General features: G+C 32.6%; 2 protein-coding genes and 1 pseudogene across 3 annotated transcripts; 2 read left to right on the forward strand and 1 right to left on the reverse strand.

The window, feature by feature from the left end:
• The first annotated feature begins 1,430 nt into the window (after positions 1-1,430).
• CRCK2 (calmodulin-binding receptor-like cytoplasmic kinase 2) lies at positions 1,431-4,995 on the forward strand. The gene is made up of 6 exons (XM_039022000.2): positions 1,431-1,827; positions 2,431-2,660; positions 2,767-2,935; positions 3,016-3,105; positions 3,372-3,667; positions 4,223-4,995. The coding sequence occupies exons 1-6, from the start codon at positions 1,530-1,532 to the stop codon at positions 4,484-4,486; spliced, it is 1,347 nt and encodes a 448-aa protein (XP_038877928.1). The 5' UTR covers positions 1,431-1,529; the 3' UTR covers positions 4,487-4,995.
• A 13,965-nt stretch (positions 4,996-18,960) lies between these two features.
• SLD5 (DNA replication protein-like protein) lies at positions 18,961-23,630 on the forward strand. The gene is made up of 8 exons (XM_090306654.1): positions 18,961-19,304; positions 20,052-20,267; positions 20,689-20,811; positions 21,300-21,382; positions 21,470-21,579; positions 22,329-22,428; positions 22,533-22,657; positions 23,281-23,630. Exons 2-7 carry the CDS (start codon positions 20,091-20,093, stop codon positions 22,627-22,629), a joined length of 690 nt encoding a protein of 229 aa, XP_090162780.1. The 5' UTR covers positions 18,961-19,304; positions 20,052-20,090; the 3' UTR covers positions 22,630-22,657; positions 23,281-23,630.
• A 2,472-nt stretch (positions 23,631-26,102) lies between these two features.
• On the reverse strand, positions 26,103-27,030 carry LOC150038204 (brassinosteroid-responsive RING protein 1 pseudogene; annotated as a pseudogene). The gene has a single exon (XR_016524334.1). The product of XR_016524334.1 is annotated as a brassinosteroid-responsive RING protein 1 pseudogene (transcript).
• Positions 27,031-27,704: the final 674 nt, after the last annotated feature.

Raw genomic sequence — 27,704 nt, forward strand, 5'->3', positions numbered from 1 at the left:
GGACTAAATTATCACTTTCACGAAAGTTTATGAACCAAAAATGTTTTTTAACCTATGATGTTTTAGTAGTTATGATGAACTTAGCTCAACGGTAATTAACATGATCTTTTTATATATGTCGAAAATTGATACTTCATTCCCATATTGTTGTACTCTGCTCTAATTAGTTATTTTTTTTTAAAAAAAAAAAATAGTTAAGCTACATTTAGGGAAAAAACCAACTACTCAAACATAATTTAACCAAGTCATTAAATTAAACACATTTTTAAAGTCAGATAATAAAATATCAGCTTATATTAACTTATACATGGTTGAACTAAAAAAGATACAACATATCCTTAAGTATATCCCTATCTTAATAATCAAAATATGTACCCATTTTAATGCTTAATTACAAAAGGAAAAAAAAAAAAGAAAAAAGAACTATGTACTTTGTCATTTGTCTAAAACATAATCCACGTTATTTAACACGTTCATATAAATGTTAAAAAAAATAAATAACATTGGGAATAAAAAAATCATTAAAATTATAAATGAAAGTTGAGACCTGAAACAAATGTGATAGTGATATGGGTTGATGTAGTTGTGTTCATATCCCAATTTTCGTTATAAGTATATGTAACACTGCTGTCAAATTTTCATCAAACATTCTAAATAATTTATTACAAGAGTACGTCTAAACCATTTATAAAATGTCAATAATAATATCACAAAAATTGAAACTTTAAATACTATTTTAGCTCTTATACTTTTGATTTTTGTTCATTTTGATATCTGTATTTTTAAAATGTTCGTTTTGATCTTTATACTTTCAACTTTAGTTCATTATGGTCAATGTACTTTCAAAATATTTACTTTGGTCCTCGTAGTTTCAACTTTTGTTCACTCTGGTCCTTGAACTTTCAAAAAATAACAGTTTTGATCCCTTAAAAATTAAGTAAAAATGGAAATGAAGAGTCCAAGATGGTCACTTTTAGCAAGAACAAGGACCAAAACGAACCTTTTGAAAACATAGAAACTAAAATGAACCGAAGTTAAAAGTACATGAACTAAAATGAATATTTCGAAAGTATAAAGATCATAATGAATAAACACTAAAAATATAGGATTCAAAATAGTATTTAAACCAAATGTTAACAAATGAAAGTTTTATTTTTTTGAAATGAATGACGAAATTTACACACACGTATTTATTATATTTTGTTATTTAGACTTTTTGGACGTACGAAAATTTCAAAATGAAGAAAAAGAAAGAACTTTTCAAATAATAGTATTAAGAAAAAAAAAAAAAAAAAAAAAAAGAGAACTTTTCAAGTTTTTCATATACACTGACACGCGCGCGGGCGCGTAAATTCAACGGCGTACACTCGAGTGGCATTGACTGACCAATCAGAATATTTCTTGATTTAAGCGTACGTTAGCGTCAACAACTTGCGTTGCTCTCTCTTTAAAACTTTCTCAACGATCAATATTAATTAGGTAGCGCCATTTCTGTGAAGTATCATTTCCGTTTTACTCTCTCGGCGCCGATGACGAGTCCATGGCACGGCGGTGAGCGGCGGAATTCCAACTCCGGCGGTGAGCGGCGGAATTCTAGCTCTAGCAGTGAGCGGCGGTACTCTAGCTCCCGTGGTAGTCGAACTCCAAATTACTTTTCCTACTCGCCCAGTCCTAATGTGTCCGCTGGTATGGAATCCCGCTCCCGACTTAATCCAGTGAAAGCCGCTGCCCGGTCCTTCGCCGGAGCTTTCATTTCTTGCTTTACACCGCCGGAGAATGAAACTTCGCCGGGTTTGGGTTTTGGTAGAGAATCTCGTCATTCTTCGGGTAATATTTGATTTCAAGCGAGGGAATGAGAATGACTTTTATTATGCTGTCTTCGCTTCTGTTTTCATTTTTGTGAAACTAGTAGTGAAGTTGAATCAACGGTCTTGTTGCGGCGTCTTTTCCGAGCAGTTAACCTGCTGTTTATTGCCATTTCTTTTTTGTTGGTTTTCGGATCGTGGGTGTTCGTCTGAAATTTTGGTGAAGATTTTATTCGAATTGTTTGTTTTCTGCATTATCTCCATTTGGAAACTCCTTGTTCTTGCTAATTGCAAAAAGATATCCTCCAAGACTCGTGTTATCTGTTTCTAGTTGATGATCGTCTGAGATAATGGGTTTCTTAATCTTGCGTTACATTGAGATTTGAAACATTTTGTCTTTTGCGCATTAAATTCTACCATTTCTCTGTTAGATAAGTAGAGGAAGATGGGAACAAGTGGATTCTTAAAATCATTTAGAAAGTCCCTGAAATTGAGTCAGTTAAGAAATTGCAGTTACAAGTTTTATTCTTCGTGGGCTCACTTGATTCAAATTGTTCTCGGTTTTAAAGGGTGGGTTAGCAGTAGATTACTTATGAATTTTTGTGCTTATATCTCTGTAATTCAGATGCTTCCTGTCATGATGGCAAAAGAAATCAAGGATCTAGGCGAGAACCCCACTTCAGTTCCAATCTAGCCCATGATAGAGAGCCTGGATCTTTAAGGATTAACATAGAAGAAATCCGCAAGGCCACGAAAAACTTCTCCGCATCTGCAAAAATTGGTCAAGGGGGTTTTGGGGCTGTCTACAAGGGGAAACTTGATGGACTTCTCGTGGCCATAAAACGTGCCAAGAAGGTTAAATTTGATTCTTAAGCAGTTTACGGCTTAATGCTTTTAATCACTATCTCTGTCCATTGTTGTTAACTTTGGTTCCATTTTTTCAAAACTTCTTCATCTGCAGAGTGTATATGATAATAACTTGGGCGTGGAGTTTAAAAGCGAGATCCAAACACTTGCACAAGTAGAGCATTTAAATCTGGTTAAGTTCTATGGATATCTAGAGCATGACGATGAAAGAATCGTCATTGTCGAGTATGTGCCAAATGGGACTCTCAGAGAGCACTTAGAGTGTGAGTTACTTTGTTTCAACTTTATCCTCTCTTTAAACTTCACCGTTTACTCTTATCTGAATCGTGAAACTTGATGGCAGGTATCCATGGCACTGTTCTTGACCTTGCTACAAGGCTCGCCATTGCAACTGATGTGGCTCATGCAATAACATATCTTCATATGTATACAGGTATGGATTTGATTTGGTGCTCAACTTATTTCAATTTCATAGAACTTAGGGTGAGTTTGGAATGACTTTGAGAGAGTGAAAATTTCTTTTATTGGCTAAACGTGCAGTTAATGATTCTTCCAAAAGCGTTTATTGAAGAACTCATTCTAAGACTTGAATCTTAATGTATCTTAGTTGACATTAACGAGTCATTATAGCTGTTGATCTTATTAGATCACACGTCTTCTCTAATTCTTATTGTCCCGACTTCATTCTGCTGCCTGTAGACCGTCCCATCATTCACAGAGACATAAAGTCTTCTAACATTCTATTGACCGAGAATTTTAGAGCCAAGGTTGCGGACTTTGGCTTTGCAAGGCTTGCAGCTGACGGTGATGCGACCCATGTGTCCACTCAAGTCAAAGGAACTGCTGGCTACTTGGACCCAGAATATCTCAAAACTTACCAACTGACCGAAAAAAGTGATATCTATTCATTTGGTGTTTTGTTGGTTGAATTAGTCACAGGCAGGCGCCCCATAGAACCCAAGCGAGAACTTGACCAGCGGATCACTCCAAAATGGGTGAGTCTTTTTCTCTCATCATTTCACTACTAGTATAAGATCATATATCATGACCGAGTCCACAATAGGTACATAAAGTTGAAGGATGATATCTCCATTGGTATACATAGTTTTCAGATAGAATCTAAAAGTAAATTCATGTGAACACAAACTCAATCTGGACAAAATCGTACCGTTGTGAAAATATATCATAATATAACCGTTAAAGAATGTGGGATATAGTCCACAATAGATAGATAAAGTTGAAGGATAATATCTCCATTGCTATACATAGCTTTCAGATCGAATCTAAAAGTAAATTCATGCAAACACAAACTCAATCTGAACAAGATCGTACCATTGTAAAAATATATCATAACCGTTAAAGGATGTGGATATAATTCATAATAGGTCCATAAAGTTGAAGGATAATATCTTCATTGGTATACATAGTTTTCAGGTAGAATCTATAACTATATTCATGAGATTGTACCATTGTGAAAATATGGAGTAAAAATCACGAAACTCAGATGTCATTTGTTCTTCACACACTGTTCTGGGTTGACATTAATGCAGGCCATGAAGAAGTTTTCTGAAGGAGAAGCCAGTGCAATCTTGGACCCAAATCTAGAGCAAACAGATGCAAATCATTTGGCAGTGGAAAAGATTCTGGAGTTGGCCTTACAATGCTTGGCTCCTCGGAGGCATAGTCGGCCTACCATGAGGAGGTGCGCTGAGATACTTTGGAGCATACGCAAGGACCACAGAGATCTCTCAGCTCCCGATTTCCGTTCATTCTCGACAAATTCGCAAAGGAGTGCCTCAGTAAGAGAAAAATGAAACTGAAATCAAGTGGAAAAATAAGATGTTCAAATCCAACGATGCATTTGCAGATAAACTTTGAGCTGAAAGAGAACTTCAATTCTTGGTACATGATCATGATTGTGAGGAAAGGAACAAAGCCCTCTTAGAATCATCACTCGAAGAAGCAACCAGATTCCCTAAACGTATGTTCCTCTTCTTAAGATCATTTGGTGAGATTATATTTGTTTGGCTTGTGTACTAGCTACATTGTTTAGCTTGATTTGGGCTGCTAATTCTCTCGTTTGCTTGTAAATTTGTGTATTTAGTTGTCTTAAGGATGATTAATTGGTTTCTGTTCTGACTTTGCTCATCTTTTGTGAGTGAATAGTTAATAAATTCAATAGGGAATGTAGAAACTTCTGGGCAATCTCTTGTTCATTGTCCATTCATAATAGGAATTACTGATGTGGGTTATTTCTGTTACATAGAGATGTAACTACTTTATATGAAATGGAAAAGGTGAGGACAAGTTGGAATTCTAGAAACTATGTGTTCTTTTCACATTAATCTTTCAAATACTTATTAATTTAATATATTAAGTGCGTATTTGAAATGATTTCTTTGGGTGAAAACAATGCTTGAAAACACTAATAAAATCATTCCAAACAAGCTTTAAATTATATCTATTTTAGCCTTGACTTTTAATATTTTATGGTGCTAGTTTATTCCAAGTTAATATTATTTTAGTCCTTAAACTTTAAATTTCAATCTTTAAACTTTCAAAAACATTTGTTTTAGTCCCTGAACTTTTGAAAAGTGTTTATTTTGATATCTACTATTAAAATTCAGTTAACTTTTAAGGATAAAATTGCATCTAACATGGATTGAACAAAATGAAAATGAAGTAAAATGTCAATGACCAATGTGCACATATAGTGAACGATCAAAAAACTTGAACCCAAAATGATTTATGTGATCTCCTATAAAAATCGTTTTACCATCTAATTCAAAATTGAAACCCCAAATTTTTTAGCGTTACTAACTCATTTGGCAACTTAATCATCCAAAAATGTAAGTTATCTTACTCTTCTGTTTAAGAGTTAATAAAACTTTAATAGTAAAGGTCAAAGTAAATAATTTTTAAAAGTTCAGAGATTAAAATAAATTTTTTTAATAATTTAGGAATTAAAATAGAACAAAATTCAAAATTTAGGGACTAAAATAGGATTTAACCTTTTATTCTATTATTGTGATACAAGCTTATTCAAAGTTGCTCTAATGAAAAAAAAAAAAAAGCATAGACTATATAATACAATTAATAAATGATAATATAATGATTATGACATTCGCAAGTTTTTCTAATAATCTAATAATCTGTCACCCAAGCTTTAAATTCATTAGTTTTTTCTGATGAATGTACTGCAGCAATGCTTCGTGAATGATACTAATGACATAATATGTAAAAATGTAATCGTTAATTTCCAAAGTTTAATAACTAAAGCTATGCTTAATAATCATTTAGTTTATTTTTTTCTACTTATGAGTTGATTTATTTTATTATTCACGTTTCTCAAATATTTTCAAAATTCAAGTCAAGTTTTGAAAACAGAACGATTCGTTTGATAATTATTCGCTTTTTACTTCTGTATTTTATAATTTTACTAAGAATTCAAGTCTTTCTTGACAAGGGTGAAAACTATAATTGAAAAATTAGAAAAAACAAACAAACAAACATAATTTCAAAAACATAAAACTAAAAATAAAATTGTTATTAAATGAGACCTTAATTTTCGTAATATCATTTTTATGTTTTAAAATTTAATTTAGAATTCATACGAAAACAATTGACGGAGAATTTATGAGAAAAACAAAATCAATTTTAACCAATAGAAAGCTAAAAATGAAATCATTATGAAATATTATCTATTAATGCAAAATTATTTATGCAACTTAGGCAGATTAATGAGCCATTTTTGCTGCAGACAGAAGCAACTCACACATGCCTTGTGAAATTTCTTTCACCATAAGTGAGGATCATTGAGTAATTTAATCTTCAAATGCTTTTTTTGGTTGTTTTCAAAATTTAAAAAGAAAAAGAACTTATTTAAAAATATAGCAAAATATCACTCTATCGATGACACATTATGATAGACTGCGATAGACTTCTATCACAGTGATAGAATTTCATCGCGATCTATTGCTTAGTGATAGAAGTCTATCATGATCTATTATTGATAGACCATGATATTTTACTATATTTGACAATATTTTCAATGATTTTACCATTTAAAGAAATATATATTTTTGTGATTGGAGACTTCATAAGTAAGAAAGATTATGCCAATAGGACAAGCTGCATTTAAAATGGGACAAAATTATCAATTTATAGAATCACCAAGTTTTATCTTGACCGTGCATTTGTGACCAAACGTAATTTTTAGGTTGTACAAAATTATTTTTTAGGTTGGACTTGACTTTCGATTTGAATTATAAGATGTCGTTTACAATTTAAATTATTCTCTGCATTTTATTTTTTTTAGACGTTTGCTCCATACTAAGTTTAATTTCAATGTATTATTTTAAGGAACAACAACATCATTTGATTTAGAGGGGAAAGGATAGACCAACAACATCACTCAATCGAATGCCTTCACCTCTTCATAACGATAGATGGAGTGAATACAATAATCTAGGAAATAAAAAAGAGAACTTTACAAATCAAAGAACAATCGGGGGAGACTAAAGTTGCTAAAGCATGAGCAAATTTGTAGCGGATTTGTGGATCAAAGAAAGACCACGGCGCCATCATCAAGCCTCCACCATCACCAACAAGATCCCGAAGTTGAAAATCAATTGACTTTCTAAGAGCGACAAGATTAGTGTTGATACAAAATAGTAAATACAAAATGACTTTGACAGAAAAATTAAGAATATAAAGATGGTGAAGAGAAAGAAGAACAATGGGACTTTTATACTGGTTCAACTCCAAGATTTGTGTCTACATCCACTGTGTCACTATATTATTCATCAGCTGCTTCACAAATTCAAATACAGAGAGATGAAAGAAATTTTAGAAATTAAACAAAATTCTCTAAACTTCTCCTCACTTCCAATACTCTATATTTCTCTCAATAATGATAAAGAGCAACTTGAAAGAAATCCCTAAATACCCAAGAAGATTCGTCAAGAATGAAAGACTTCTCTTACAGAAAGAATCTACTCATCCAATTGCTTTTCAACATACAATGACTTGCTTTTCAGTTTTGCAATCTTCTTCATACTTCCTCCAAAGGAAATGGGCATCGTATTTTAAACCGAGAGAAGATAATCGTCTTCTAATAAATTTTTGTTTTCATCACGTGGAGCGCTTGCAACTGAAAAAAAAAAAAAAAACTAGAAGCAGATGAAAAGCACGTGATCTCTCAAAAAAATCTTATCTCAAGCTTACTTCATATATCAGTTGGATTTCTAGCTCACAAACCAACTCATATTCCAGCTCATAGTCATATATCCCAGTCGATAGAAGATGTTACAAGTCAAAACATATCATGGCAATCAATTTCAATAATCTCCACCTTGATTGCTATGCATCATACAAGCAGCAAAAACAATATGTTAACATCAAGTCTAAATGACTTGCACAGAACAAATTTTGAGAGTTTTCAAACAACTCTCAAATTTCTTAAAAAACAATGACTTTGTAAAAGCATTAGTAACATTATCAAATGTATTTATTTTTTCAAGAGTAAACTTTCCTTCAAGCAAAATATCTCTTAGAAAATGATATCTAATGTCAATGTGTTTATTTCTATCATAGAATGTCTGATTTTTTTTAGAGAAATATAGCACTTTGACTATCACAAAATACTCGCACAACACTATCATCTTTTACAAGTTCATTTGTGAGTTCTTTCAACCAAATAGCCTCTTTAAAAGCTTCAGTGGCTGCTATACACCCAGATTATGTAGTGGATAAAGCAACTACAAATTGTAAAGTGTTGGGGTTGATGCCCTAAAGTCTCGTGTCCTGTAGTTTGTAAACAGTTTGTACGAACGCTTGTGATGTATTATATATAATATTTTACTCCACTTCTTGATTTTGCTCAGTTGAATATTTTATTTGCTTTATCACAAACCAATAAACCTAAAATCCGTGGTTATCTTTATGTAACTTAAGCATGTATGTGGTGACATACAAGTGGATCATGTCTTAAAGGATAACCAAAATGGACTGTAGTATATGGATATAGAAGGGAAACCTTATCCTGGTAATGCTACGGGTGCAACCCGCTTTGTGGAATGGTCACAAGTGTTGTGACTTATCACAGATGGTCTGATCCTGATCATTCGTGTAGGGGACATGCGAGCGGGGGCGTCCTATACAAAAAGTTTGTATAAGACCTGATCATGAAGTGTTAACATCTCGTTATATAACATCGTTCATGACAGAGACTTCACTTCATTAGGATGACCATAAATAACATGACCTCAATCCTGAGTGAGTTAGGAACTCCTGCCATTGAGGGCAGTCCTTTGATTTGCATGGGTGCGAGTGGCCAAACCGCCGACTCAAACCTACCACTTTGGGGATTCATCTGATTTGGGAGCTGAGAACTCAGCTACACAAGATGGAATTCACTCATTCCCCAAGTAAATAAATAAATCCCTTAAGGGCTGATTCCATGGCTTGAACGATGTGGCGCCACACACCTTCTCTTGGCTCGAGAGGTGTTCACACATAGTTGGACTATTTTGTATTGTTCATTAGAGGGATCGGTGGTACTTAAGAAGTGAGATGTAACTACAGGGGCAACATGATAAATTGACCCAGCTGTACTTACGAGCACCTGTTAAGTGTCATCATGCTCATGATTGGTTATATCCGATGGACACAGAAATATATCTGTGGTAAGAAGAGTTCAGCTGTTGGTCTTTAGTGGAATGTCTGGCAGTTAACAAATGGTGGATCTCGTGGCTAAAGAGTTTAATCAGCTATTCACGTACCGTTGAAGCTTCGAGCTATAGGTCCATAAGGTTCTCTTGGTAGCTTGGATAAAGTTGAGAATCAGTTTTTGAGTCAGTTTGAAATGTTCAAATTGACAAGAGGGAGTTCAATTATATATGATATAATTGAACTGGTTAATTATGTATGATATGATTGATTAAATGTATGAGATACATTTTTTTAGAGGAAATTGGATATAAATATGATTTATATCAAGTAGAGGAGAAAATACTATAATAGATATATGATATTAAACTATAGGTTAAGAATATAATATGATTATATTCATTATTTAATTAATTAGGCGGTTATGAGATAATTGACCGATAATTTCTCCAGAATCGTGCGAAAGTGGGAAGATCGAATTCAGTTCTTGTAACTGAAGAATAAAATGAAAATTGTTTTCATTTTGTAAGATATGCAAGAAAATCGCTCACGGTGTGAATCCATACGATCGCTTAGCATTGAGAGCCTGTACAATAATGCCCATCGTCTTAAACGATCGCACACCCACGCACTAAACGATCGCTTAAGTTTACTACACGATCGCTTAGCGCATCGAGCAGACCTAAACGATCGCTTAACTTTTGATAGACGATCGCTTAGCTAAACCTACACGATCGTGTACCTTTTTTTAAACGACAAGCACCCGATTATACGATAGTCTTCTACTATCTCCCACTTGCTTGTTCGTACTACACAATCGTCTTTTCCTCCTCCCTTTACCAATTCCATCAAAGTCCACCCTTTCGATTCTCACTCCGAGAATACTGAGGGCTTCGAGTGGTGGTGTCATCCCCAGTTGCTGTTGGTTTATGTGCTGCCGATCGTGTAAATGACTGTGGTGTTGTTAGGCGGCTGTTTGCTGGGCGATAAGGAGCGTAGAGAAGTTTGTTTCCGCTGGACTGAGTTTGAGTGAAGATTGTCTTCAATTGGTACGTTTACTCAATCTTTTGTATTTTATTTGTTAAAGCATTCCTGTAATTAGTGTTACAATGCATATCTATTTGTTAGAATGTATGTTTGGTAATTCTGTCACAATGAAATCGAAAAGATCCGCATCCGCTCATAGATTCTCTTGTTTAAACAACTAAAAATTGTAAAGATGTTCTTTAACTAACAATGTTATTTAGATAATTAAAGACATAACCTGTAAGAGATTTTCTTTTATCAAATTAGCTGCATAATTGACATCAACATACCCCAATAAGGAATCCCGATTCACATTTCTTTGAGTATATAACAGACCATGAGATAAGGAAGATTTAACATATCGCATAATTCATTTGACTGCTAACTACTGTTATTTCTTGAGTTTCCCATAAACCAACTGACAATACTCATGACATGAGCTAAATCAGGACGAGTAGAAACCATCAATTACATTAAGTTACCAACAACATTAGCATTAGGTGTACGACTCATAGCAATTTTATCTTCATCGGATTGAGGGACTACTTAGAGGACAACTTAAAATGTTTAAACACAACTTTACAATTTTCCATACCAAATCTAGTTAAAAATTTTGTAGAGCATATCTCTTGAGACAAGCTCAAAGTGCCTTTTGATCTGTTTCTTTTAATATCTACACCAAGAATCCTCTTAGTTTCACCCAATTCCTTCATACCAAACTTCTTTTATAATAGACACTTTAGATTTTTTATTTCTTATATATCTTTACTTGTTATTAGTATATCATCAATATAAAGAAATAGAGAGATAGAAGATTTGTTCCTTTCGTGTTTGATATAAACACACTGATCCATATTACTTATAATAAAACCACAATATACAAGTCAAACTTCAAATACCATTGTCTAGGAGATATTTTGAGACCATATAAGGATTTGTTTAAAAGACATATCTTGTCAGGAGCTTTAGAGTCAATAAATCCAACAGGTTGTTACATATACATGGTCTCATTGAGATCTCCATGTAGAAAAACAATTTTTACGTCAAGTTGTTCTAACTACTTATAAAAAACAACAGTTAGTGATAATGAAATTCTTATTGAAGTATGATGAACCACTGGAGCAAAGATTTCCTCATCATCAACTTCTTGAGTTTGGGTAAATCCTTTAGCAATTAACCTTACCTTATACTTAACTAGTTCATTTGGAACAACACTATGTTTCAACTTATATATCTATTTACACCCAATAAGTTTTTGGTTTAATGATTTTTCAATAAGTGTTTGAGTATCATTTTTAAACAATGATTCCAACTCTTCATTCATTGTAAACAACTATTTATCTTTATTAGGTGAATTAACAGCTTCAGTATATGTTATGGGTTCATTACCAGCTTGATTTAATTTAGCACTTAAAGCATAAAAAACTAAGTCAGCTGAAGCATACCTTATAGGTTGTTTGATTTCCCTTCTTGTCCTATATCTTGCTAGCTGATAGGATTGAAGATTAGGAGGCTGCACTTGATGAGAAATTGGTGCAATATGATTTTCAACAAACAGTTGATTGGAAGTTGAACCTTCAGAAATTTTCTCACTGTTTGTAAGGTTGTCTGAACTTATAGCTTCATGAAGACTGAAAGAATCTTCTTGGATTGAAATTTCACCTTGACTAGAAGAGCTTTCTTGGAGTGGTGCTCCACCTTTATGAAAAGAGGTGGATCCTAACTCTATTTCAAAAAACAGCTTGTCCTGTTTTTTTATTTTCACTGCCTTTCTCTAATTTCATTGCAATTGTAGCCTCATCAAACACCACATCACAACTCATAAAGCATTTTTTTCTCCTTTTTCTGAGCTCTATAATTGGTAACCTTTAACACCTCGGGGATACCCTATGAAGACACGCTTCTTAGCTCTATTGTCAAGTTTTCCTCATTTGCTATGTGCATAAGCTACACATCCAAATACTCTGGAGGACTGCTTGTCCATATGTCAATTGGAATCTTAAAGTTCAGTGCAGAGGAAGGACTCCTTCGAGGTATGTTTACCTTTACCAAAGGATACTTTAGTTGACTTTCCATATATACAATGTTCACAAGGACCCAAAGATCCTATAGGAAATGAACTAAGAAATCCTTGTTTATTCAATTCAACAAGACCTCTTTCACTAATATGGCCAAGTCTGGAGTGCATAATTTTGCTTCTCTCTACTCAGCTTGAGAAGCTATAGCTGTTATTCCACACATAATTAATTGATCCTTCAAGAAGATAAAGACCATTTGTTGATCTTTATTTTATCTTCACTATCGACCCTTTTATAATTTCTATGGTTCCACCCCTTGTTCTACATGTATATCCAGCCTCAAATACTCTAAAAGACAGTAAGCTTTGCTTGAAATCGGGCACATACCGAACGTTGGAAACCACTCTGACTTGATTATCAAATATCTTCACTTGAACTGAGCCTTTGCCTTTAATCTTACATTCGTAAAGGTTTCCAAAGAGAATAGTTCCACCATTCAGAGCTTCAAAATCTTGGAACCATTCACGATTTGGTGTCATATGAAATGAACACTCAGAGTCCTGTTGGAACGTATCATCATGCAGCGGACGTGACCAGGATCCATAAGCATTTTAATTCATTAATTTTGGCAGAAGTGAAAACATGCTTCAACAGAACTAAATGGGTTTCATGACATACCGTTGTAGAACTTCCTCAAAGCTCGAATTCCAGCTGCAAATCTCCTCTGAATCTTGTTGTAGAGCACCCCAAGATCTTCTCTACTATTCTTTTGGTGCTCTAGATTGAGTAGTGGAACTCAAAATAAGCCTGAATTAAGGGAATTCAGAGACGAACTCACTGCAACAACCCAAAAATGAAGAACACCCTTCTTCTCATGAATTTTTCAGAAAAATTCTTTCGGTTACCTTGCCTAAAAAATACTCAAATCTCTTCAATATATTGCAGACAATCATGCAAAAAGATTAGTTGCATGAGATGCAGCTCAAGCTTGGAGTTAATGAAGCTTATAAAGTGGGTTGTTAGTGAGCTACTTGATGAAGTAAATGGAAAATGCTTATTTTCTATTTTTGTGTTTTTTTTTTCAATTTATCAAAATTGATTTCATAAATCAATTTTAATTAATAAAATTGAAAATATTATTAATTTTACAAAATTAATTTCATAAGTTAATTTTCTTAATAAAATTAATAAATAATTATTTAAACAATTTAAATAATTCTAATTAATTTAATATCAAATATTAAATTAATTTTACACAATTCCATTTTCAAATATTTAAATCATATTTTTTTCAATTTCATTTAATTCTAATTTGAACGTTTCAAATTAACTTATCACGCTACTCTAGAGCTAATCTATTTACGAGCTAGTAGAGGGACCTCGTGGACCTACAGATCATGGGCTCCAATGATCCGAGATTCATCGACTAAACTCATTAGACTGAATAACCCCCATTCGTTAACTGATGAGTGATTCCACTAAAGTTCATAGCTGAATTTCCCTCACTATAGATATATTATGTCCACTCAATATAACCATGATTAATAAGTTAACCCTTCACAGGTTGTTCGTAATAACAGCTAGGTCGAATCTCTGTTTTACCCTCGAAATTACCTCTTATTTCTTAAGTCTCACTGATCCCCTAATGAACAATTGATTAGTGATCCATTCAATAAATCGAATCCCTTTCAGGCCAATGAGAGAGTGAAGCCTCTTGTTCAAGACCTAGAATTAGCACTTAAAGGGAACAACCTCTCTACTAACCCTAATCAGGTAGAAGTGAATTTCGTCTTGCATCCTATGTCCCCAGCTATTTATTTGGTCTTATCCCTAAAATGAGAGGTTTATTGAGCAGAGACGTTGGTCTACTCTCACCGTTTGCAAATCAAGGGATAATCCCGAACAAACAGAAGTTCATAGTTAGCTCAAGATTAAGGTCAAGTTACCTAGGTCATCGCTTTGAAATAGTCAGTCTTAAACAGTAAACAGTGTTATAAAGTAAGAGTGACTACTTTCGTGGTCTGATCTTGTACAAAACTCATTTGCATAGGACGACCCCACTCCTCATTTCATAACATGAACGAATTAGGATCACTTCGTTTGTAGCACTTTACAACTCTTTGTAACAATTATAGAGTAGGCCACATCCAATAGTGTTACCAGAATAAGACACCCAACCTTATTCATATAATATTGATCATTTTAACTATTTACTCGAATCTGATCTACTTGTATGTCTCCACATAAAGTTCAAGTACTCATGTAATAGTCAAGGGACTTTAGGTTTGTTGGATTTCTAAAAAACAATATATTCAATAACAACTTATTGAATTTTCAGAATAAGTTATATTATTAACAAACCACGAGTTTTAGGACATAAAACCCAACAAGTTCATGATCCAACGAGAAATAGGTATACCATTTAAACCATCTCTTGCCATCAAGACTTTAGCAGTATCATAACCTTCTATCACATTTGCATTGTTATTATCTTCACCTCTTTTATTTTCTTGCCTCATTTTGTTCTTTAATTAAATACAATTCTTCCGGGTATGACCTTCTTTCAGGCAGTAAAAGCATTTTCTAACTTTCCCTTGAGATTTAGACCTTCCCCTATTGTTCTTTGATTTACCTCGACTGTTGTTGGCTTTATTGTTACTTTTCTTTTCAGACCTTCCTTTGGTAAAGTGAGCTTCACATTTCTTAGATCATGATTTCTTAACTTCCAAATCATGAGATCTAAAAGCATTAACCACTATTTCCATAGTTAAACTATCACGACCATACTTGATAGCATTTTTTATTTCATTATATGAATCAGGCAAAGAATTAAGTAGTATAGTATAATTTATTTTCATCGTCTAACTTTTCTCCAATATTACTAAGATCAATAGTGATTCTATTAAACTCATCCAGATTTTGCTCAAGGTATTTAGACGTATCCATTTTGAAACCAAATAATTTATCCTTAAGATAGAGTTTATTACTTAGGGATTTAGTAAGGTAAATCTCATCAAGCTTAGTCCATACCTCTTTTGCCGTGGATTGATCATTTACCTGCTTTCGAGCATTGCCTGCTAGGTAAAGAATGATCGTACTGTATGCAATTTCTTTCATATTAACAAATTGCTCATTATTCATAGATCCCGACTTTTCAACTGATTTAGCTAAGGCTTTAACAACTTCCTGTTGCACCAGTAGGCCTTCAATTTCTTTTTCCACAGGGAGAAATCACCCTTGACGTCAAACCTCTCGACTTCGAACTTCGTCGTCGTTGCTCGAACACAAAGAAGAAGAAGACAGAGATCAATATATCAATTTTCCTAGGAGCTCTAATACCACTTTTTGATACATAATAGTAAATGCAAAACGACTTTGACATAAAAATTAAGAATATAAAGATGGTGAAGAGGAAAAAGAACATCAGGGCTTTTATACTGGTTCAACTCCAATATTGGAGTCTACATCCACTATGTCACTATATTATTCATTAGCTGCTTCACAGATTCAAATATAGAGAGATGAAAGAAATTTCAGAAGTTAAACAACATTTTCTAAACTTCTTCTCACTCCCAACACTCTATATTTCTCTTAACAATGATAAAGAGCAACTTGAAAGAAATCCCTAAATACCCAAGAAGATGAGTCAAGAATGAAAGACTTCTCTTACATAAAGAATCCATTCACTCGATTGCTCTTCAACACACAATGACTTGCTTTTCAATTATGCAATCTTCTTCATACTTCCTCCAAGGGAAATGGGCATCATATTTTAAACTGATAGAAGAGAATCTTCTTCTAACAAATTTCCGTTTTCATCAGTGGGGCGCCTTCAGTTGGAAAAAAAAAAATCTAGAAGCAGATGACATACACGTGATCTCTAAAAAAAATCTTATCCCAAGCTTACCTCATATATCAGTTGAATTTCCATTTCACAAACCAGCTCAAAGTCATATATCTCAGTCAGTAGAAGATCAAGTCAAAATAGATCATGACAATCAATTTCAACAATTATATTACATTTGAATCATTGAGTTTTTAAACTAACAAATTTTATCTATGAAATTTGCATTTTGTAGCAAATGTGATTCATATTTTTTTTATTAAAAAATATGTTTGTCTGATATTTAATTCTTAAACTTAAAAACCGATAACGACTACTTGAATGGAAGAATAAATCAAGTGAAAGGAGGGATGATGAAATAAGAGGGAGAGAAGAATGAGGAGAGAAATCAAAAGAGAAAAGAAAAAATAAATAAAGTTTTTCATTAAAAAAATATAGTGTCACGTTAGCTTTTCGTTAAAGTTTAATAATTAATAATTAGAAGATTATTTTTGTTTATAAAAATATGTGCCACGTCAACTATCCATAAAGAAATAATAGAATAATTCACTGAGTGTCTAGTAATGCTGCCAATTACAAACTTCATGACGTAGAGATTTAAGTCAACCTACCCTAAACCTTATTGAGCAAAAATGTAAGCATCTTCTTATTTTAACGAATTGACATTGATTCGCCAACTTATCCTTATCTTTAATATGAGTAATCTTTTTTGCTTTCATTTTTTCTCTCGATTTTTCTTGAGAAATTTGTATGGATGACCTCAAAATTGGAAAAACGAAAAAGACCCAAATTTTTAGGGAAAAAAAAAACTGACGTCAAATTTTAGTGAAAATACCAAAATATACTTGTGTGCACGTGGAATAGCCATCTCGGTCTCGCTCTCGCTCTCTCCCTTTCTTCTTTTTCTTACTCACAAATTTCTCTCTTTGCATCTCCTGTTCTCTTCCTATTCTCACTCATAATTCACTTCTCTCTCTATATTTCTCACTCATCTTTTTTCACTCATAAATCACTTTTCTCTCCTTTTTATTTTGTCACTCGTAAACCATTTTTTCTCACTCTATATCGTTTGCTCTCTCTAGGTCTCACTCTCTATATCTCTCGCTCTCTCTCACACTCTCTCTTGGGAGGGTTCATTGTGTATTAATCATCTTCAACGTCATCATTCTCACCCTCCCCGAAATTCTCTTCATTTCATATTCTTCACTTTTTCTTTTCCTTCTCCTTCTATTTTTATGCTCATGGATTTTTTATTTTTCATTATGAAGCTGTCCGTCGAGTTGGAAAGGCTCATTGTCGGAGAAGAAGAAAAACAAACGAGGTAAAAAAGAAATAAAAAAAGAGTTTTCGCCGAAGTTGGTATGTCGAAAAAGAAGAAATAGAAAGAAAGAGGAGAGTTTCCCCGAAGTTGGTCTGCCAGAGATGTTGTGGTCGCTCCAGAAACATAAAGAGGCATCAATGAATGAAAGAGAAATAAATATATCAAGGGCATATTCATAACTTCACTCAACTATGAATCAACAAAAGATCATTTGACATTTCAAAGAATGGGTCATTTAACATTTTATGTTTTTAAAATAAGATAATGGTACAAATTTCCCATTTTCCTTTGATCGTAAAGTTATTCTTCAAATATAAAAGGGTCAACAAACGAAATGATAAATTTTAAATAGTGCAACTAAAAATAAAAAAAAGGCTAAATGTGTCGGATTTTGTAAGTATGTTTAAACATATTGTTTGAAAATACCATAGTGAATATTTATACTTTTAGTTCACTTAAACGAATGAGTAAATAAGAGGAGTGTATTCAAGAAGACTATAGATATATGTAACAGTGAGAAAAAACAAATTTGACAATCAAGAATAAATGGTAATTTGTGTTCACTAATTCAAATAAAACCATGTTTTGCATATGATTAAATTTGATTGATGCATAAAATTACGTCATGATGAAATACCTTTAATTTATTGTATGGCGTTACGAATAATCGAGTACGGGATCTTGTTCTGGTGGGGTTTGGGGTTAGCACCCCCGAAACCTATTCAAAATTCATATTTAGCATATTTAATTATTTATGACTATTGACGATTATGATCCTAGGATTTAGAGAAATACCCTATATAAACTCTCTATTTAGCATATTTAATTATTTATGGTTATTTACGATTGTGATCCTAAGGTTTAGAGAAGTGCACTATATAAATTCTCTAACCTTATTGATGCAAATTTGTATTCAAAAAACATGTTCTCTAATAATATTGTTATCCCTCTATCTTGTGGACATAACTAACACTGTTAGTAAACTACGCATATATATGTGTCGATCTCATTTAATTGTCGATTTCGTAACACATAAAAATCAGTTTATACACCTACATTTTGGAATATATATATCTTTTCAAACCATAAATTAATTAGACTATTCATAAGTGATTTATAACTATTTTCACCTGATTCAATTTAAAATAAATTAAAAGCAATCTAAAGAAAATTATTATTATCTTGAAATTCTACCATAACACCATAACAATATATTTTAAAATTATTTAAAGAAATTATAAATACGTGAAATTTACACATTACCGTTTTCAATTTAAGGTTTTGACTTGCATAATTATTAGTAGAGCTTTAAAAGTAATATAAAAGATATTTTTGTATGGTCAATAAATTTTACGAGTATAATGTAATTTGATACAACTTCTTAAAGTAAGGATATATAATCTTTTACTTGGGTCACTCACTTGCATTATAGCTCACGTTCAACTAATTTAATATAATAATGTTTTGACACATTAAAACTATTTTATCACCCACTCCCTTGGGCTCGGGCTCATTCTTACTCTTTCACTTACACTTCTCGCTTTGGAACAAAAAGTTATTTTGGATTGAAGGGTTATCTATGTCATAAAGTTTTGTTTTGTTTTGTTTTTTTTAAAAAAAGGAAAATTGAAAGCCCGCCGAAGCACATCTTCATTCTTCCTTTGGCGCCATTCCGCTGCTGCCTTTGGCTCTTCCAATTCCTCCAAAAGACGAAACGCAATCGTTCTCTCCCTTCGCTATCTGCATCTGTCTTCGTAAGTATTCCTTGAATTTTCTTATGGAATTTCTTTTTCAGAACTGGTTTCGTTGAATTCACCGTGTTTGTTTCTTCTGTTGTTGGGAAGGTTTTAATGTTCGAGCTACGAAGCTTGAGATTGGGGGTAAAGGGTAAGGTGGGAAGGATTTAGGTATTCGAGGGGTTGGGGTTTTTCTTTCTTCGTTCTCTCTCTCTCTCTCTTTTTCCGATCAAATTTCAGAAATTATGTTGCACGCTCTCTAAATGTGCGATTTCTTCCTAACCCTTTTAATTTCCCCAAGTATTATTGAGCTTTACCCAATTTTCCTTCAGAATTTTCTAGAGAAGATTGCGTATTTTTCATATTTGATTGTTTGATTCTGCCGAATTTCTGAGGAAATTGGTTAACTCGATATGAATATGAGAATGGTGAGGTTGTGATCTTGTTATTTGAGCCTATGAGAATAGTTATTAACTCTACAGCTATCTAAGCCTTTAATTTGTGCTTATTGGGTTAGGAGGGCTCTTTATCCCTATCTTGTTGCCATCCCCATCGAAAAGCCTTTGACCCACCTTACCACTTGTGATTTTTCTTAAATGTAGCAGCCATTGCCTGGTCATAGATACTAAGATACAAAAATGGGGTAACAAGGCTTTGCAAAGTTCTCAATTATTGATTTAAGTTTGGCATCCTAAGTGCAAAGAAACTCCAATTGGCACCAATTCTGATTGAACTTCTCGTATCAATTTGTTCTGGTATTGATAGGAAAACAGTCTGGGAGAGTCGGCAGAATAATTGGACAACATGGCATCAAGTTTGGGAGGGGCGTCGATGTCACAAACAGATGAGTTTGAGACGTTCACGCCAACAACTGATGTTGAGCCTCTAAAGAGGGCCTGGCGTAATGAAAAGGCTGCTCCTGAGATTCTACCCTTTGAGGCATCTTTGGTTGGGAGAGTCAAAGAGCAGATTCAATCAATGGTATTCCAGAACTCTGCTTCAATGCCTGTTTAGTTCCCAAGCAGTTTTAGGCAAAGAAAAAAAGTTGCAATTTCGCACCTGATGTAACCCCCATGCTGTTATTTATCAAATGATTGAATATCATCTCTGAAATTTTAGTAATTTATTTCATTTTTATAAAATCTAGTTTCTAAAATTGCAATTTTAGTTCTTATATTCGATTCTCAAAATTTTTTATATGAATTAACAAAGAATTTGTACTTGTTCCATTAATGCTCTCTTGGTTCATATGGCACAATTTTAGCATACAGATCTTCTTGGTAGTGAACTAGAAATACATGTTGATCCGATTGTTCTAAAATTGTAAAAATTCTTCAATTATGTGGTCCATTTACTTTATTCATAGATTACTGACATCGATACCACTTGCATCCATTCGTAGGAAGATACTATAGAGGAATATTCAAGAAGTGGCATCGATCCCCTGATTGTATCACTCTATCAAATGGATTTAGATAGGACACAGTTCTTGTTGAGATCATATATTAGGAGTCGCTTGCAGAAGGTACAACTTGACTGTGGTTTAATTTTGTTCAGAGACAGTAGCTATGCTTTTATTTCTCGTTTTTTCTTCTCTCTTTATATTTCATACAAGTTTATAATGTTTTCATTGCATTTGAAATCATGAATGTATACATTCCACGCAGTGATACAAGCATAGGGAATAGACATGACTTGTGCGACCAAGTTGGGAGAGAAGATGAATTTGAATAATACCTCAATATGCCTTATCAACTCCAATGAAAGACAGCTTATATACTAGGCCTTTTTAAAACATACATAAGCCACACATGAGCTTGACAGAAATAAAGGTTACTGGCTGCCCGCTGGTAACTAAAAATTATAGCAAGTAAATAATTAAACAGAACACTGCTTAAAAGAATACTTCTTCACCGAAGCACCCAACTAGAAAATCAATTTAATTCTCCAATTCACGTTCCATGTATACTACTACTTCTCTTCTTTTAATTTAGAACAATCTTTCTCCCTCAGATTGAGAAGTACATGCTCTATATCTTGAAGTCAGATGAACTTTTCAGACGTCTTTCTAAAGAAGAGATAACATTTACTGATAGGTGAATGCTATCATCGTGTTGTTCATTTTCTAATAGTCTAGTAGTTTTTGTTCATTGTTTTTTTCTGGAATTCATGTTGTGGTGCAGGTGTCGTCATGATATGAAAAAACATTTTGATGAGAGTGTTCTATCAAAATTGCCAAATAATTATCAGGACATTTTGAGGCAATCTATAACAAGTGAAGAGGATGACATGGGTACTCGAACACTTTCAATAAATTCTTTGACTTTTTCCATGAAGCACTGTCTGTGATCACATGCTCTCACATTTTTTTAAATGTTCACATTCATGTTCTGTATACCTCAATTTGAATCTGCAGATGGTAATGGATGTGGACTCTGTGTAATTCCTTTGGAAGGATCAATCTCGTTGCAGAGCATTGATTAAATAGTTCATAATGGATTTGCAGTATATTTTAAGAACTTAAGGTTTCCAAAGATAAATTTCTTTCAGTATTTCTATCAATGGAGCGTTTCTATGATCTGCATAGGTGTTTCTATCATCGTGTTGTTCTCTTACAATGTACTGGCACTAAAGTAACTTTAGATATGTAGGATAGTTTAGATAGACTCCCATTTAGTATTTTTATTTTCAATCTGCCTATATAAACGGTCAAGATAAACTTTTTTTTAATTTAAATACTACTTTGGTCCCTATATTTTCAACCTTGGTTCATTTTTGTCCATTTATTTTCATTTTCATTTCATTTTAAGGGACTGAAACAGTCACCCTTTTTTTTCCCTTCCCTCTTAAAAGTATAGGGACAAAAATAAACATTTTGGAAGCATAGGGACCAAAGTAGTGTTTAAACTTCTTTTTCCCTACTGAATTCAGCTTATTTATGCATTGTAATCACTTGGAAGTTACTAGCACGTGTAATTTTATAGTATAAAATCGATTAACTTGTTATTTGAATCTTAATGATTCTGGTATTGTCTGATTCAGTTCCAGAACCTCCACTGGACACGTTTGTGGTCTGCAAAAGTAAGGAATATCTTGAACATATACAGCTTGAGGATGAGGACGAGAGGGCATCTAGTAGAATGTAACTTTTCTTTTTTCTCTTTTGTATCATTTTACTCCCTTTATAATTTCCTTTTTTTTGGCTATCATATATGACTATATCCTACAAGATATTAAATTCTACAGAGAGGAGCCTTTTGAGATGGAGGCCAATGTATTGCACATTATTCGCTACAGGCCCATAAAATCACTTGTAGAGAGCGGGAGAATTGATTTGCTGTAGACAATCTCCATAGCAGCTTTGGACATCGGTACCCCTCACCATCTTTATTATCTTGCATCTTGTCTTGGTCAATTTGTATGTGATAAAAGGCATTGTTCAAGTTTCTTTTGGTGGTTTCATGGCATTAATGTTGGTGACTGTTCAATAAAGTGAATAATGTTAAGAGCAATTCCAAGGTTTGAACCCTGGATGGTTTTTCAAGGTAGTTTAACCAGAATGTCTTATTGCTAGTAAATGGTCCAGAATGAACTGTGTAGCATTAGTGCAACCAACTGCTAAAATAGTTATGGCATCTGCCTTGAACTTGACTTTTGACATATTTTTGTTTGTATACAGATATTACTAAATTTTAAACTTAAAGTCTAAACTTATTTGATCACATTGGAGATTTGAACCTCCAATCTTTTGATCGAGGTGATCGCGTATCAACCATTTGAGCTAATTTTAAGATAGATTTGTATTCATATGATATGTTTCCTGATAAAAAAAAATTCTGTTCAATATAAGTGTTTGGATTCAACCAAAATGAATATCCAGATAAAAATTAAAAAATTTAAAAGATTAAAGACTTGCATAGAATAAATCAAAAAAGCTCCTTTAGTCATTTCTTTTCATATTCTTCCCTTATATTATTGTAATTCCATTTCAAAGGTGATGGAGACTATTTCATTGGTTGCTTGGATGCTAATTTCAACATTGGTTGAGCTCATAAATGAAAGGAATGGTAGAGCATCGAAAACATTAGCGAAGGTTGGTGAGCCATTTCAATCTGATATCTCATGATATTAAATTATGAATATAGCATTACAGTGAAACCAAACAGTATAATTTATAGCAATCAGTTACACATCAATTAGAAATGATAGATACTTTTAGATGTTTATTTACAAATTTAGCCCATGACCTTTGCGGTTTGTCTTTTCAATACTTGAACTTTTAAAAGTTTTTAATATGTCTTTGAACTTTCAATTTTATATCTAATAAGCTATTGAACTTTAAAATGTGTATTCACCTCAGTCTAATAGATATATTAAATTGTCAATTTTAAGTCTAATAGTTATTCTTCTATTTAATATTTTTTAAAACTCATAAATCTACTTGAATTCTATTAGACATAAAATTCAAATTTATATCTAATAGATCGATTAATTTTGTTCAGAAATTTTGAGTATAACAGAAATGATAGAAAACTAAAAGTAGAGGGATTTATTATATATCTTCAAAGTTCTGAGACATTATACACAAAATTGAAAGTTCAGACTAAATAAACACAAATTTAGGAATTAAACTTGTAATTTATTGTATTTTAAATTTATGTGAAAAAAACAATTACCATAATTATTTAGTTCCAAGTTTGAAATATATATGGTGGAGTTTGGTATTCCACAAATTATAATATAGCTTAGTCCAAAAAGCAAAAAAGTTGCTTCTGTTTAAAAGAAGAAAAGTGATTCTCTTTATGAAAGATGGCAGATTAGAAATCTTTCATTCATTAAAGAAAGTTAACAATTCACCTCCAAAAAGAAAAAAAAAAAAGAAAAAAGAAAAAAGAAAAAGCTATGTAATTATTATGTTTGTTTCTGGATTTTGAGCCATCCAAATCTATTTTGTATGATTTACTTTTTGATTATTTTTAATTAAGGATATTTTGAGATATAAAAAAAATATCAAATTATTTATATAAATAGAAAGGAGAGTGACTGATAGGCATTGATAAACTTCTATCAGACGTCTATTACTGATAGATTTTCATCTGTCTCTATAAAAAAAATCAAGATTTTGCTATTTTATGTAAATAATTTTTTTATTTTTTTATTTTTAAAAATTCTCCAATTTAAGAAATTGTCAAATAAGTTAAGAATCTATTAGACACAAAATGATAAATCTAAAATTTGTTTAAAATGTTTAAAATTTATATATTAAACACATTTAAAAGTTCAAGAACTTAACTTATCATTTAATTTAACCTAACTTCTAGAAGCAAGATCTTCCCCTCTCTATATATTTATATAATCAAACAACAATTATTTACACTAAAATTTGAAGGGAAAAATGACTTTTTTTAGCACCATTAACAGGGTAGGGGATAATCCAATAGTAATTATTTACCTTCAAATTTCAAGAGAATTAGTACATGCTAATTTTATATATATTGATAACATGTAAAGGTTAATATTAGTTGAATTATATTTATTTTGATAGGAAATATTGCATTGATATATGAGGCGCAACTTAAAAAATAACAACAATAAAAGATATACTTTCAAATTAATATTGTTTTGATTGAAGTGCAAGTTGTACCATGAAAGATTAAGGAAAGTGGATATTAGTTGTCATGCATAGCAGAGCATAGCAATGGGAAAAAAATCTTAATTAATGGTTACTTGCTTTCATCATACCAATTAAATAATATAAATCAATAAATAAAAAGGAGAGAGAAAAAAAAAATCATAAAATGAAGCTTATTTTTGAGAAATTCAATGACAAATATAAGACAAGATCCACAAACATCGGAGATTGTAAGAGGAAGCTTCATTCATCAATCAAATGTTTTGCCCTCTAAATGTACCAAAAACAAAACAAAATCCAAATAATCCTTTCCAAATCCAATAAAGATCCACACATTTTTTAATGTGAGAACGAAGGTATCGAACATCTAATTTTCGAAGATTATAGCACAATTTTATGTCAATCGTTTTGATCTTCTCTCCCCCTTTGAAGATGATTAAAATATTATTATTATCTTTCATCCTTTGAAAATTATTTGTACAAAATTCATTTTAGTTTTGCAAATAACAACGTGAAGATTAGAGTCTCAAGTTTTGAAAATTATTATTGATGCCTTGACTAGATATATTTAAGTTGACTCATTTTAGTTATTGTTAACCAATTTTTTTATGATTATCAAATTCAAAAATATAATATGGTTTTCTTAATACAATAACTACATGGAGATGATCGAAACTCTAACCCCGACACAAATAAACTTCTCTTTTATATTTCTCTCTAACAATTCATGTTTCTTTGTGAAATATAGTTGAACTAACCTCACTTATACAAAATTTTATTACAATTAAAAATATGTTCGATTTCTTTTAATAAAAAAAACAAATAAACTTCTCTTTCATATTTCTATCTAACCATTCATGTGAAATTGTTTAATCATATCTATGCCTTTTGTGCTGGTTAAGGACCATTTATATATATAGTTCTTTATTCTATTGTTACCTTCATCAATTTTTTTAATTTTAATAATCACAAAGTGGAGGGATATGAATCAAAATCTGCCAGTTGTACTACCACAAGTGGACAAAAGATATTCATAATTTAAAAATACAAAAAAATTGATTATGATTAGAATTAAAGTAAACTAAAATTAAAAGCTAATTGTTTTATCTTCATGATCCCACAAAGTTGGATTTACAAACAATTTTTTTTTAAAAAAAACATAAGCATATATGTTTAAGAGAAGATTGTATTTAAATGGATTTCCATTTAAATATTGGAAATTCACATTTTATTTTTTTTTCTTTTACTCATGGGATTTATCTTGGAGAACAAAATCTAATTTTATCTACACAGCCACTAGCAATCTTTTGGTTAAGAAATAATTAAGAAACAATTTTTTTCCTAATTAAGGAAAAAAAATTTAAAAACTTAACTATACTCGCCGGAAAACTCAGAACAACCGGAAAAATCCATAAGCGGCGGAATCGACTCCTCCGGCACGATTAGGGTTCTACAAAGAGGACAGCTTCTCTGGTCGCGAATCATCCATCGATCCAAGCATTCCTTATGAAAAATGTGTTTGCAATTCTTCAAAAACCTAATCTCCTCATCGTCCTGAAACTCACAGAGACAAACGGCGCAACACTCCGGCGGAAATCCGACGGCGGCGACGATGTCGGAGAATTTAACGACGGGGACGAATTCTTCGATAAGGATCGGAGATACGGATCGATCTTCGAAGATCGAGGTCGGATTTTCGGACCAAACGACGCCGGATTCGAGAAAATCGGAAAGCCCTAGAAATCGGAAGAGCGAAACAATGAGGCTTCGAATATAGCCGAGGAAGAAGAGGAGATGGAGAAAGAAGTTGGGGAAAAATGCGTCGGCGTAGCCTACGGGATAGCCCATGGCGGTCGGAGAAAGAGAGGATTCCGATTCCGGTTCTGTTTGTGGAACAGCAAAGAGAAAGGGGATTATGCGGCGGTTCATCGATGAGAAGAAATTTGTATAATTATATAGAGAGAACGGTAATGGTGGCCGGGAAAGATGAAGGTGGACGGAGGAAAGTGGAGACGCCGTAGAGCGGCGGCGGAAGGAGGTCCCAAACGGGGGAATAAGACGTGTTTCATCGATGGAAGGGATTTTATAGCCACTCTCTAAATTCCTCAAAAATTACTCATTTTGCACCCACTTGCCCACTTGCATTATTTTCATTTTCCCCACATTAATTTAAGGTTTTTTTTTAAAAAAAAATATTTACACGTCAGAAAATTAAAAAACTTTATAGTACATAAATTATAAATATTTTTATTTATAAGAATTTTCCTATAATAATACCCCCCCCCAATATTACATCAAATATCCACATGTGATGTATGAGTGGAGGTTGGAGCCTGAATTTTTTGAATAGATAACCTAGTCATGGACTCCTTTATGACTAATGACCAATCCCTCACAAATATTATGGTCATGTCTATCGTAGTCTTATTGCATTTTTATTTTTCTATTGTATTTTTCTCACAATTTTTTATTTTTTAGGCGAGAAAAATAAAGATGGCGATAAAGATGACAATCCCTAACTCGAAACGTTATAAAAAATATTAGTTGTGTTTCCCATATTTTCCATAATAATGAAGATCGTGATAGATAATCATCGTGTTAGGACTACAACAAACATGGTCATCCTTAATGCGATAAGTTATAAAATACGGTAATGCCTTCTAACATAAGCAAAAGGTTAGATTTCATATATTTGTGGGGCAGGTCATCAATCATAACCGTTCTTATAGCGTACCAAAGAAAAAAAAATCGTTGGAACCTACTTATGAAATTTCTCTCAACTATAT

This window comes from Benincasa hispida, chromosome 1, assembly GCF_027475165.1.
Source record: "Benincasa hispida cultivar pf3 chromosome 1, pf3_genome.v1.1, whole genome shotgun sequence".
Lineage (NCBI taxonomy): Eukaryota > Viridiplantae > Streptophyta > Magnoliopsida > Cucurbitales > Cucurbitaceae > Benincasa > Benincasa hispida.